Below are 15,052 nucleotides of genomic sequence, written 5' to 3'. Positions count from 1 at the left end.
TATAACAGGGGTCAAATCAAAGGAAACATGGTATATAACAGGGTTCAAATCAAAGTCAACATGGCATAAAATGGGTCAACTCATTGTCAACATGGCATAAAATGGGTCAAATCAAAGTAAACATGGCATATAATAGGGGTCAAACCAAAGGAAACATGGCATAAAAAAGGGGTTAACTCAAAATCAACATGGCATATAATAGGGGTTGAATCAAAACATGACATTAAACAGGGGTCAAATCAATGTCAACATGGTATATAATAGGGTTAAATCAAACACAACATGGCATATACCAGGGGTCAAAGAAAAGTCAACATGGTATAAAAAAGGCGTCAAATCAAAGTCAACAATACCTATAGGTAGGTTTGGTTCACTTGTACAATGTCTTCCACCAATTAAAATCAATGACTGGCTGGTTCTGATCAACAAATCATCAACCTCCAACCAATTCCATAACTTACTTTGAGTGGGATACTTTGTCCATTTCTGGTTAGCCCCTCATCTGATCTGAGTGACTATTTACAAAACTGGATTGATACTTGAAGTGGCCTGCACAGTGACCACAATCAGACTTGATTTCATAACCTTAATGTTCAAGTCTAAAGCATCACATATTTACCTTGAACAAAACCCCAGGACATATTCTGGCCAGTTGACAATTTAAGTCAGGCACATGCAACTTCATGGGTATGGGATGGATAGCTTTTTTAAATGTACCCATATGATGTAAATGTAATCAGTGGCTGTATGTCATTAAATAAATAAAACACTGCCTTATCTGAAGAACTCTCTACGACTCTTTATGTTCTTATTAAAATGTTACCAATCTCTGAGAAAGCCTTCCATAAGAATCAATGTCTTACCTTTCCTTCTGTAATATCAACTCCCATTCCCAACACTTGTGGAATTACAAGAATATCAGAGAAAATAATGGCTGCATCGAGATCAAATCTCTTGATTGGCTGAAAGGCAATCAAAGGTTAGCCATTAGAATCTATATATCTAATTGATAAAAGATACAAAGAACATTTAACCTGGATCACCCAATGCCACCTTGTATAATTAAAATTAAGTATCTTCTAACCCAACCCCCACAACCCAGTTATCCCATAATGAACTTGGAAGTGTAGTAGGCCACATTTTACCCCTCTCACCACGGTCACTACCCTGTTAATGAGTTGTCTGCTGAATCCCAAAATAAGTGTATTACAGTTTTTTCTTCCATGATAAGACAAGTATTCAGCCAGATATATTTGTTAAAAATGGGGGAGGCTTATTGTCAAAGATATTCTCAAAATATAATTTCCAAAATTAAGAGAAATTTGTGTTGGTTTATCAGTAAGCATGTGCTTATCAAGAGATAAGCATAATTATATGGCAAAAATTAAAAGGTCAAGGCCCACATACTGACCCCATGATCAAAACATTACTAAAAAAACTTGAAACCAGTGGTGACAGTGAACAGAAGGAGAGACCACCACTTATGCTGCCTTCCCCAAAGTCTCTGCAACTGGAATGGATTTTATTGTCTTTGGAACCCAAAGACTTTGGGCATAATTCTGGGGGGAAAAGTGGCAAACCTAAATTAGCACCTTCTCCAATATTCCCATTTGTTCCCCTCTAATGTATAGGTCAACAAGTCAGGGGACCTGAAGGGAGGGGGATGGACTGTCTCACCTAGATCAACCTCACAGCATTCACCAACACAGAAAGGACATTGTCATCCAGCACTTGGTCCTTTGGGTATGAAGGACTTTTCAATTAAATGTCTCTCTGCTGAAAGGGAGGCTTAGGAATGAGGGTATCCTCAGCTCTCAATTCTTAACAGGGAATGATGGGGCTGCCCTTATTAGAAGACACCTCTCATCCCTGATTTCTACAGAGCTGCCCCAACCTTCCAGGCTCGCAATTAGTGAAAATAGGGATAAAAAGTTGTGAATTTGGACATGAATTAGTGAAAAATACTATGACAATACCTCCATCCACTCTGACCATCAATACTACACTATATCAAGATCTCTATATAAAACTAAAACACTACATACATGCTGAAATATATCCGCATTTCTTTTTATTATGGTATTCATAAACTTCATTTGTTCTTGTGGTTATTTATCAAGACATGATACTGTGGCAGACTTGAACTTCCTCAACTGCTTGATCATAAATTTTTTTCTAAACAGTTCAGACTTCTTGCCTGCTGGTTGATCTTGGTGACTAAAATTGCTGACAAATTTTCTGCAGCTAAGGAGGCCCTAAAGTCTGTCTTATTTTTCCTCACTAGAGAAAATACTCTTTTGCTGTCACTGTTGTTGTGAGGTATGCACAGGAGCTGCAGCACTTCTGGTTCTTTGACAGGAAAATTTGGAAGCAATTTTCGAGTCTGGGAACATTTGTCGGAACAAATGTTTAGCATGATCTCCAGCTGATAAAGGTAAATTGTGTTCAACAACTCACAAATAATGCTTCAGCATTGGTAGCTTGCAGGTCTTCCGCCGAAGGTTTAAAATATTCCAGAGCTTAAATCTTCAAGTTCTTAATTTTCCCAACTTTTATGTGTTTTTTGCAACTGATCTGCTTCCTCCAATCATCTCTGCCACCATGCCCAATACTAAAATTTGTGGCACACTGTGCAAAAAGCATGATGTATATCAATGTTTAATGGCAGAATGCACGGCCAATTTTTGATATATTCCAAATTAAACTTTACTTTTTGAGCAATATATTTCTTTTTCCTTGGTGGTGAAGACATGTTCGAGATCTTACATGCGATGCCAAACGGTAACTCAAATCAGTGTTGGTGACGCATGCGCGGAGCAAAATTCCGGTTAAGCCCCAGTTTCTCTCAAAAGCATTTGTAAAACTAATCTTATACATATAGATTAAAATAGGCTAAAATGCTTGTTACCGGGCCAACTGTACTAATCGGCTGTAGTTCTACTAATATCATGTCCAGCAGTACCGGACCGTTTCGGCAACTGCCAATATCACAACTAGCACTTAACGAAAAATTGGTTATTTGATTAAAGATTTAAAATAACTGAGAATTGGAGAACTCGTGAATTTTTGGCTTGCCGTGTGAATCCGTGAATCGCTGAAAAAGCCATGAAATTCACGCCAAATTCATGAGGGTCAGAAGCTATGTTTCTAGGTCATCTTGGGAGAGAACCAGCACCCAACAATCCTTCACTTGGCTCCACCTGTGCGGACAAAGCAGGCCCATAGTCCTGCAACATCTAATCTGCTCTAAGACTGAGACAATGGACATCTATGGCTGCACAATCATTAGGCGGGAAGATTCATTACCCCACATCATGAGCAGACTAAAAGGGAACATGGGGGTAGGATTCCAATCCAATCTGTCTTCATTGGAATTGATCAATAGCATATAGACTGGGGAAGGTACTGACCTGATCCATGTACCCAAATCAATGATGGAACTCTAACAATTGGTGATCAGTGTTTGAAGACTGGTACATGGTAAATGACTGGCCAGGCATTGATGATCGGATGGTAGAACTCATAACAGAGGATACAGAGTGAGACTGCTGCTTTCCTTTATGGTGGTGTGATCTGCTCTTTGCCAAACCAGATCTCCAACCCAGAGAGGGTACTGCTATGCCCGAGTCAGGGATATGCAGTGTTTTTCTTCACTTGGTAGTGACATATAATATTGATCCCTGTTGGTACTGACTACATTGATATGATCAACAGGGATACAAGTCAAATAGATTCTTATTAAATCCAGCCTTACAGGCCCATAACTTTTCTCTAACATAGAGAAAAATCCCATACCCTCCATGAACTGATGAGCAAAAAGATCCCACAACTTTGAGGAGCTAGAGATCCCATACTGTCCTGGGACTGAGGAGCAGTACTTTTTTACATCGAACAGATAGATCCCATACTTTCCTGGAATCAAGAAGTCTTATTCTGATTCGAATAGGATTCAAAACATTCCTACCCCTATGGGCAGTACTTTTCTATTGGAAAGAATAGATTCCATACCCTCGTGGTTTCAAGGACATAAGGATCCCCTACCCTCAGATTGAGAAGATGGGGAAAAAGATAGCATTTCTTTCTCCCCGTATAAGTATAATGTCTCTCAGCAAGGTACCAAACTTAGGCACATAATTCTGAAATGAAAATGTTATAAAAATATTCTAATTTAGAATATGTACTGCTAAAGCAAGTATTTATAAACATATTCTAATGAGGCAATTATTCCATGTACAGCAGAAACAAGTACTTTTAAAAATATTCTAATGAAATAATTATATGAAAAAGTGAAATTCTGGAACAACAAAATGGAATCAATACTTACCCTATGCAACAATCAATAAAAAGAAATCTGAAGCAAGAACGACAAAAAGGTCAAAGACACACCAATCATAAATCCATAAACAACAGAATGGACAAATGTTCATTCATACACAACTTATGCAAGCTGAACAAAATGCAGAACTAAAATTAGAAAGGAAATATTTACTCAGTACAAAGGAGAATATAATTTACAGTAATGCCACCTTATCTGCAAAAGTGCTATTCTCAATTTAAAATATTCTGATAATAACAATTAATGCAAGAATAGCACTCAAATGTAACAAGGACTATTGGGATTAACACTCAAATAAATTATATGGATTGCCAAAATATGTTTAGATACGAACAGCAAAGTCAACTTTCATCAAGCGAAATTGCATACCTCTGATCCTGATATAGAATGTGTGCCTCAGACTGGGACTGGGTTCTTTTCTCAGTTCTAGAACCTTCCATACTAACCAGAGAAAGGTATCAGATATGATCATGTATATGATGTAGTTTGGACATGGGACACAGCATCCTGGAAAAGTATGTGTGTGTGTGTGTGATCTGGATTTTTAACGTAGCTTTAACAATTTTTCAGTCATACTGCTACGATGTCTGCAGTGTGGCAGTTTATAGTGACGTCTAGCACTGGGGTATCATGCTGCAGATATGTAGCATGATGTCCCACCCAGTCACATTATCCTGACACCAGGCTGAGCAGTCCTAACACTAACCTCTTTATGCTGAGCGCCTAGTGAGGCAGCTATTAGTACCATTTTTGTAAGTCTTTGGTATGACTCAGCCAGGGATCAAACCCATGACCTACCGCATCTTAGGCGGATGCTCTAACCACTAAGCCACCAGAGCAGTCTCCTGGAAAAGTAATCAATATGATAATGGTAGGTAATGTACTTCTTTGAAAGACAAGGTTCTCAAATCAGCCACTATGGAAGCCATATTGGATACAAGATTGGCAACTTTACCATATTATAAGACAAACCAGATATCATAAGATGTCATCAGGTGAATAAATAAAGTCAATATGACTTTCCTTTTGGAAGGACTACCAATAAGATTTTTAAGATGACCACTGTAGCAGCCATTTTGGAGATCAGAATGGCATAATTTTATTTAAGGCCAACTATTTATAAATCTTTCAGCGGAACCCTATTCTGGCAAAGTAGCAATAACATACTTTTCAAGTTGGCTGTTGTGGCAGCCATACTAAATGTCAGATGAACACCATCTTTCACTTAGGATCATCTGACATGATATGAAGTCTTTTAGTAAAAAAAACCATCTTAATATGACCTTCCATTCTGGTGGAGTACTTATAAGATTTTCAAAATGGACACCTTGGTGGCCACATTGGATATTATAATGGTATCATTTTCTTTTAGGACCAAGCAGAGACATCATAATAAGACTTCCAGTGAAAACCTAATGCCATTATGACTTTCCGTTCAGGTTGACAATTGTAAGAGGTCATAAAAGTCTTTTACTGAAACATCTTGACACGACGATTCATTCAGGAGAAACAGAAATAATAAGATCTGTAAGCTAGATGCGCTGCTTGACATACTGATGTCCAAGCAATATCATTTTCCTTTGGGACCAACTATACTTTGAAATGAGCGTGTGTTAAGTTTCACTGCAATCCTCAAAGTCCCTTATGATGAGTAATTATAACAAAATTGTGCTAACAAATGGCTGACCATTGGTAGACAGCTGACGGACAACAGGCCATCCATAAGCTCTTCTAGTTTACGAGTAGAACTAAAAAATTGCACATAAAACTTTAGAAAAACATATTCTTCCAAAAGACCATAAACATGAAGTATTGGAAGATACAAGATAAAAAGATAAAGTTGTTAAACTTATCTAAACTTTATGAGATTAAGGTGAAAAATATACAATCTTTAAAACAGAAGGTTAAATTGCTTTTGAAACCACATTCCCTCCAAAAGTCCAAGATTTTTTTTCTTGGTATATGATCACAAAGTTCTTAAATTCACATCAGAAAACCTGTCTCACAGGGTGGAAGTCTCGCTTTGATACACTTACAAGAATGTGTTCCACTATCACTGGATTCTGGCATGGATGAGTCTGGTATTTGTGTCCTATATGCAAACAGCACAAATACCACCTATCTTTGAGATTTTTTTCTATAGGAATGATGTCACTCTCTGCTGATGACTTTGACGTTATTTATGGAGTTTTAAGTCCTCAATTTGCCATGAATATACAACCTGCAGATTTATATATTTTAAACCAATAAGTAAAATCTTCCATTCTGTAACAGGTGCCTGCAGGGTAGCTTTGGCTGCTTTATCTACCTTTTTATTACCTTTAATACCAGTGTGACCAGATAGCCATGAGTACAACATACCTTTTCCAGATTGCATGAGCAATTCATATTTCTGTAAAATCTGGGATATTAACGGGTTGTAAAATTTAAGGTACTGGAGAGCTTTCAATGTGCAATGGGAAATCAAAAATTTGATGAAATTTGTTTTTTTAGAGCTTTCAAATACTTTAATTTGGTTGTAATATCTGTAGCAAAACTTTAGGCTTTATCAGGTAAACAGCATGCCAAAGGGTGGTGCAGCAGAAACTTCAATCGTGTCCATCGTCTGAAATCACCTGTTTACAGAGATGACTGGATGATAAGAGGCTCTCATTTCAATGAATTTAATTTGAAAAAACTATAGGATTTGTTATGGACATTTTGAATTGGCAAAGAATATTATTTTGGGAGGTTTTGAGGATCATGGTGTTGATTTGGGAGCAAAGGATTCTGCTGTATTTGCAACAATGCCTTTGCTGCTTCTAGGCCAGGATGAATTTGATTGTGGAAATGATGAATGAAATTGATTTTTGGTATGTACAAAGTTTGGTATTTGAGCAATATGCAGGGTTAGATGGATAATTTGGAAATACACTGACCAGCCAAATTTCATTCATCTGAGAAGTGTGTGTGTGTGTGATTTTGATGTTTGATGTGTAGCTTTAACAAAACTTCAGTCATATTGCTACGATGTCTGCAGTGTGGCAGTTTAAAGTGATGTCTAGCACTGGGGTATCATGCTGCAAATATGTAGCATGATGTCCCACCCAGTCACATTATCCTGACACCAGGCTGACCAGTCCTAACACTAACCACTTTATGCTGAGCGCCTAGCGAGGTAGCTGTTAGTACCATTTTTATGTCTATGGTATGATGACCTGGGTTCGAACCTGCAACCACCCGCATCCAAGGCAGATGCTCCAACCACTACGCCACATGAGCGGTCATTCATCTGAGGTAAAGTGATATTTAATTTGCCTCAACATAGAAAACATGCGCCCAGACAAAGGCTATGTCCCCGACTGCATACTGAATCAAGCATCAGCAAGTAAGATTTCCAAGCTGATCCAAACACAACTAAGCCACAGTCAAGTTTTGATCTTACTAATGACCTGCATAATTGGAGCAGTATCTTTCAGTCTGTTCTCCAATCTGTGCTTGACATCACTCATAATCTGGGTTAACCAAGAATTCTGCTGGGCTATAGTATTCGTATACTGAACCATTTATTTGTACCCCCTACCAATTTAAAAAATATATGGCATCAATGATATAAAAAATGCAAAAAAATTAGTCTTTCATTCATCAGTTTATAAGTTCTAACCTGATTGTTGCCATGAGGTCCCAAGCACTGGCAACTTGATGGCATTTCAAATCAAATGGGAGGTTCTTTCACAATATGGTTACCATATCTGCATGGGTGGGTATATGTTTTCAAGCAACAGATGCAATATAGTACTCCACTTTTAATAACCTCAATAATTCTGTACATTTTAGAGTTAACATTGCTTTCAACACAATTATACAGGAATTTCTTTTTAATTGTTCAATTTTTTATTTAAAAATATTAAAGCTAGACATTGCAAATATTTGACACAGACAACACAGATTGTACTGCACTAGACTATTCTACAAACCAGAAAAGAACAGTGACCAGTCTGTCTGCTTGTTTACATTTTGAGTTTCCATTTCGTATGAAATGTGAATAAGCTGACAGCGTTAAGTATCTCCTGGCAACAATCAGGTTAGAAATTAGAAGTTTTGTGCATTTTTTTAATCCTTGATGCTTGTGTGAATACTAAAGTAACTTACTGATCACTAGCCCTGTAGGCAAAAGCATGAAAAAGGCAACTGTCTCCCACTGTTACCAATGTTCCAGCATCCCAAATATATTCTGTTCTTTAGTGTATCTATGCTCTACTCTGTCTATCATAAACAGAAAACCTATCAACATTCTCGTCTTGCTGGAATGTCTGAGAAATCCTACCTGTAATGTTATGTCACAAGCCATACTAGGAGTCTTCACCATGTCAAAAAAGGAGACTTTGTTTTTCTCTTTAAATTCTCCATACTCTGAAGAAGGAAATGAAATTCAAAGTCAGCAAATATCAGGAGGGCTTTGGGACTTGATAGAAATTCATGGCTCTTTATTGAGTCTATTTAATAAATTAACCAGCACTTATAATCTGGTTGATACAAAACTATTCCCAAAATTACACTGAAATTAAAAGTATAATATACAGACATGCTTACTGCAAACTGCACAGACCTAGACTTGCCAAAGCATAACACACTGGCAGATCTAGGTCTATGCAGTTTGTGAGAAGCCCATCAGTAGAACAAACAACATAGACCTTGATCTGCCAGCACATCAAACAACAGAAGCTCAGGGTCTATGTTGTTTGCAGTTGGACTGGACTTATCAGTGATTAAATTTGGTAGCTATAAAAATGAAAAAGCAAGACCAAATATAATTGACATTGATAATAAGTTCTGAAAATCCACCTTCTCAGAAATTATCACAAAATATCTGCAAGATGAAAAATTGGTTGATAAAGATAAAAAATCCATAATGTGAGGTCTGCAGTTTGTAGATGACATATCAGATTTTTCTTTCTTTAAAATGGAAATGACATTATGACATAATGTCAGGTCTGTGCAGTTTGCAGTAACACTCAACCTGTAACCAAGTATATACGGTAAGAGACACTAGCATTCTATTCCTTGTTCAATAATGTATGAGCAAAGAAAAGCAGTTGCCACATGAACTTGTGATATAAGCAAGAAATGTAAAATGAAAAAGATGAAGCTTAATCAAATTACAATCTCAGCAGCCTATGTCATCTGAACAACTTTGAGCTTTTATGAAGGTACATTAAATCTCTACTAAATGAACATCTGATCAAAGAGTATGCAAAACTCACAGCTGCTTAGACAAGAAACCAGCTGGAATAAATAGCTATGACTTCAGTGTCTTTCGTGCACTGCAGTTTTCACACAACTTTGCTTACAGCAAAATCTAAGGCAAAAACTTACCCTCATTGAACATGTTTTTCATCCAATTTAATCAACGTCCAAAATTTTAATGTAAGCAACATTTTGTGAAAACAATTATGTTGGTTTCTAGTTTCAGTGGCTCAGATTTCTTTAAACACCTCAATTCTGACCAATTAGTGAGATTGGCCGACACATCAAACCTTTGCAAATCACACAAAAGTTTCCTCATGCACTTCACGTAGGATAGTGAGACTGAATAATCACCTGGTAGATATCTCCCTGCCTGCCTCATCAACCAGACTGGAACTCTCTCAGTTTTCTGTCCCCAGGCTGCCCGCAATATCAAGTCATTTTTCAGAGGAGGAAAGGTCTGTTCAGAGGGAGAAGTAAAAAAATGAAAAGATCTAAAAACAAGAAGGTCCAACTGAACTCGTATTAATTACATTTCTATGCAGTAACTCAAAGTATACACAATGTAAAAGGTAAGTATGGCACTATAGGTACTTGTAGTGCTATTTTCTTTTTGTTTTTTCATCAAATATTCATAGAGGTCAATGAGTGCATGGTGGAACTGATACGTATTAAAGGGGAAGGAAATGTATGAACTTTGAGAGAAGCTGGTGTCCATATTAAGTGGTGACCATGAATACCTATCTGAGATTCTGAACTGTTCTGTATGGGCATGCACAGTGAAAAGACACTATGGTCTGTTGCAGATCCATTATGAATCCGTTTCGAAAAGTATTTACCTAACACAACTTTGTTGTTGTTGTTGTTGTAGTAGGGTTTAACGCCATTTTTCAGCACAAGATAGGCTATACATGGCGGCCAGTATAATTGGTGGAGGTAGAACCCTGGAAAACCCCGGGAAGAACCACCGACCCACGAGAAGCAACTGGCAGGCTTTTTCACGTACCCACGTTAGGCGAGCCTGAGACTCGAACTCGCGCAGACAAAGGTGAGATGGCAGTGATCCATAACGGTGAGCGCTTTAGACAACTCAGCCACTTGGGGCCCCTCCTAACACAACTACTGTCTAACCAAAAATTATGTAACCCTATCATACCTAATAAATTTCAAACCACAGCTTGCTTGCTTTGCGCAAACTCGAGTAATCTGTAGCAATATAGTTGTCAATGCAAGTGTAATGATAAATACTTGCTCTTTTCCAGAGATGGAGCTGACTAATGATCAGCTGTGACACAGAATCTTGTGCAGGCAAAATTAAGTTGGTACATCAATACTGTATGCACCATGCAAGGTATTTGCCACAAAAACAACTTCAATTAATATTAAGGGAGACAAAACCATATTGAAAATATTATCACAATCATAAAAATGTAATGTTCTAAAAGACTAATATATATTTTCAATCCTTTTTTATTATATGCCAAAACATTCTACAATAATGCAGTCTGCAAAAAAGTGGCCCTATATTCCCCTTTTAAATTCAAATCTAGTGTTAAAAATAAGTTTTGAAGCATGTACTTCATTCAAATAATTTAATGATAATAAATTATTATTATTATTATTATTATTATTATTATAGAAGACAAAAAGAAATATTAACATGACCAGATATTGTTGTTGTTGTTATTATTGTTGCTGTTGTAGGGTTTAATGCCATTTTTCAGCACGCAATAGGCTATACATGGCGGCCAATATTAATGGTGGAGGAAGAACCCAGAAAGAACTGACCCACAAGAAACTACTGGCAAGCTTTCTCACATACCCACATTAGCCGAATCCGAGACTCGAACCCATGCAGACAGAGGTGAGATGGCAGTAATCCATAACGGATAGCGCTTTAGACCACTCTGCCACGACCAGATACTGAAACATGTTCATGTATTCATGATTTACCTGTGCACACAATAAAACATTTACTTTAATAATGAAAGTGTCCAAAGAAAAATGAAAGTATGCTGCAGACAACAAAGTCAAGGTGGCAAAACTGTTGAAGCAAACAGGATTATATCATTTTGTATGCACAACCACCTGGATGGCCTTAGTGGTTTGAGCATCTGCCACGAATGCAGGAGGTCAGGGGTTCGAACCCTGGCAGAGTTGTACCAAAGACTAATAAAAATGGTACTAGCAGCTGCCTCATTAATTGCTCAGCTTTAATAGGTTAGTGTTAGGACTGGTCGGCCTGGTATTAGGATAATATGACTGGGTGGGACATCATGCTACATGTCTGCAAGCATGATGCCCCAGTACAAGACACCAATATAAACTGCCACACTGCAGACATCATAGTGATATGACTCAAATATTTAAATATCCAAACACATACACTCATTTTCTTACCACCGCTAGTTGTTTCCCTTTAAAATGTTGCGTGTCCCCAAAATATGAAAATTAGCAGACATAGTGTCCCAAGCCCTTGAGATCCCAGGTGCAATAAACATGGGCATCCACAGTGGCCCCTGCCCCCCCCCCCCCCATTTCTTACAAATTTGTTATTCAATATATAAATATATCCCCCTACGGGCCTCACACACACATCCCTGTGGTCACCTATGCATGGATAACACAAGGCATGGTTTGAAATTTTGTAAGGCATTAAAGGTCTTACATTATATTTTGTCTGAGACTTTATTTGTGCCAAGTAAATAATTTCATTAACTGAAGTTGGGTACAATTCAAAATGAATCAACCACAGACTATTGCCGTTTTTTGTAACATTCAGCAGTTGCATTTTTTAAAACTTAAAAGAAATATTACTGGAGCAGTCCTAGTAGTGTACAATAAGCTATGTTTTCTTTCTCTGACTTTGGTGTGTGATTAAATTCAAATTACATGAGGATTTAGCATGGTCAGTTGCAGTCAAAATATATGCTGATTTGGGAAAAAGAAAAAAAAGCCTAAATTCTTATTCGCTCCGTCATAAATAGAAACGTATCTATCTTTTCAAACTATTTTTTTTACAAATAAACAAAGATGTTTCCTTTTTATTATTTAATATTTGTTAAAATTATTTCTGTGTGCCAAACTTGGGAAAGATATGTTGCCGACGAGCCAGTCTTCAATACATTTGATTCAGTACCTTGCAATGTTTTGTTTTTGTTTGTTTTCAATATATTTAAAACAAAAGAAATTTACGTGAGATCATATCGGAAACCACACAATATATCAATACAGATTTGGGGGTTAATTTATTGGACTATAGACTTGCCACATGTGCGGAGACCGAACTTCAACAGCCTTGCCGGTATGTATTACATAACACAAGTTAAAATTGTAAATAATGTCACCGCTTAAAAGTGTGTTGGTTGTATCGAGTCTTGCATGATTTTATGATTCTGAACACCTGAACCCATTTATCTCCGCAAAATAGTTTGAATATCTATTATTTATCAACGTGTCACCTCTGCGATTATGGGCGCCGACATCTCTAAGTGCAATCGGATAACTCTCGGCCCTTTCTTTTAAACGACAAGGAAACAGAAAAAGTCGAAGATACTCTGTTTGAAATCTTACAGAGTTATCTTCCTTACCGGGACATACTCGGGTCTTTCCGTACATGATCGTGGGGGGGGGGGGGGATTCGAAAATGAATCGGAACATCGAACAGCTGTTACGACTCTATCGTCTTAAACTAAGTAACAGACACAAATTGAAACCAGCAAGGTTTGTAAAATTCAATAAATAAAGCATTTCCCGAAAACACAAAGTAAAAATTTAACTGAACTTCCAGTTGTGAATTTAAATCCCAAATAACCCTACAAGTCCTAAGTCCAAAAGTGTGGAGTGTTGCCAATGAATGCCAATATTGAAGGTGCTGAGGTGCAAGTAACCTTGAATGCGCCGATGTGAAAACAATCTTGATGTATCACTATGATATAATCCAGAATGTCCTTGAATGAATCTCCAAATAGTGACTTAGTCCAAATTCAATAAGCACTCTGTAATTCCCATAAATAATTACAAAAAAAAATAAATAAATAAATCCTCTAAAATTATAAATAAGATTCTACTAGATAGATTTTAAAATAGGAATGAATAATTTTGTTGATCGCAACCTTTAAACAAAAACCTAAGACAAATTAAGAAGACAAGGATGGGGTCGATTTCCCATTAAATTCGTAAACGTCAGATCTTTTTACTTAAATTTTAACAAATAACCTAACAAATATCAGAAAGACCATATATTTTTTCAAGGGAAAAAACATTGTCCGGAACACAGATCCAAGCATACATTCTGCCGACAAATGATCATTACCGAATAATTTAATCTAACTACTTTTACAAAAATTAGATATGTAATATGTTGTTTACAAATGATCATTACAATCTACAATCATAGACAAAACTTAAACACACACAATAGACTTACATAACACAGCGATAGTCACTAAGTCGAAAAATAATTTTTAATGTAGTTGTAGAAATATAGATTAAGCTTATGTGTTCTCAGTCAATGAGAATTACATTTCAGCCTGCAGAGCTAAAACAAAATTCTGACAGCCCGACGGTCCTTTGATTTAAGTTTGGGCCCGTCTTTATTACAAGTGAGGTGCCCGTCGATCTTGTCGAAAAAGCAACGTTTGCCTGATGAAACTTTTGTCACGCTGACGCAATGATGAAATGTACTTTCAAGATGTTGACATAAGTAGCAATAGGAGCACTTTATCGTCAATGGAACTTTAACGTTAAAATATGGGGTTTGCACTTTGACGTCGATGGGAATTTAACATGGGGAATGTTACCCGGAGGTCAATGGGAATTGAACATTCGGTGGCGTTATGGGTTTTATAGGGTCAAAACTTTTTATAGGGTGAATTGTTTTTGTAGGGACAAAGGGTTGATATAGACAAACATAGACATACAGAAATAAACAAATACACATCCAAACACACAGAAAAGATGACAGAAATGTTCTAAAGAAAGACTCACAGATAGAATAGAGACTCGAAAAAGAAGAGTCTATTGTATGGGTTCAAAACATTTATTCAAGTATATACGTGGGCTCTCTGGCCTGTGCTTTGGTCTAAGCACTATCCATTTAATACATAAACATTTGGACATGAAACAAACCTATTTACGAGTTATTTATTTCTTGTTTATAGTAAACTACTGCTTAAAATTAAAGTTCACTCCTTTCTAAAATAACTTCATATGCAACGTATTTACAATTAATGTTCATTTATAAGAAAAAGCTAAGACAAAATAAGTAACAACCAATCAAATAGGACAAAGTTCAGGTTTCTCTCTTTATCCGTCACACACGTTGTTGAAAATCTGGTCAGCTACCATTTGTGTCCCAGCGTAGATGTTTCCCATCACCTACTCCCTTTCATTCGTAAATCTGCTGTTATGTCCATCGTGCTAGGTACACTTATCGGTAAGCAGATCAAGTGCAGTCATCGTCTTCTTCCCATGGAGGTACAACATATG

The 15,052-nt window shown here is 37.0% G+C and overlaps 1 protein-coding gene across 2 annotated transcripts in view; it reads right to left on the bottom strand.

Annotated features, from left to right (window-relative positions):
* The window catches only part of LOC149807583 (uroporphyrinogen decarboxylase-like), a 35,807-nt gene extending 22,690 nt beyond the window's left edge, over positions 1–13,117 (bottom strand). The window contains exons 1-4 of one of the 2 annotated variants that reach the window (XM_089968416.1): positions 13,024–13,117; positions 9,917–10,022; positions 8,643–8,728; positions 864–962 (exon numbers count right to left, since the gene is read on the bottom strand). In XM_089968416.1, the coding sequence (XP_089824542.1) occupies positions 864–962; positions 8,643–8,728; positions 9,917–10,022; positions 13,024–13,047 (315 nt within the window). In that variant the 5' untranslated portion in view covers positions 13,048–13,117. Of the gene's footprint in view, positions 1–863; positions 963–8,642; positions 8,729–9,916; positions 10,023–12,909 lie in introns of both variants that reach the window. The other variant, XM_089968427.1, reaches the window with a different exon arrangement.
* Positions 13,118–15,052: the final 1,935 nt, after the last annotated feature.

The sequence above is a fragment of the Sinohyriopsis cumingii genome, chromosome 1 (genome assembly GCF_028554795.1).
Source record: "Sinohyriopsis cumingii isolate HCF-2022 chromosome 1, ASM2855479v2, whole genome shotgun sequence".
NCBI lineage: Eukaryota > Metazoa > Mollusca > Bivalvia > Unionida > Unionidae > Sinohyriopsis > Sinohyriopsis cumingii.
Note: the sequence above shows the minus strand (reverse complement) of the source record. Positions and strands in the feature narration are given on the sequence as shown.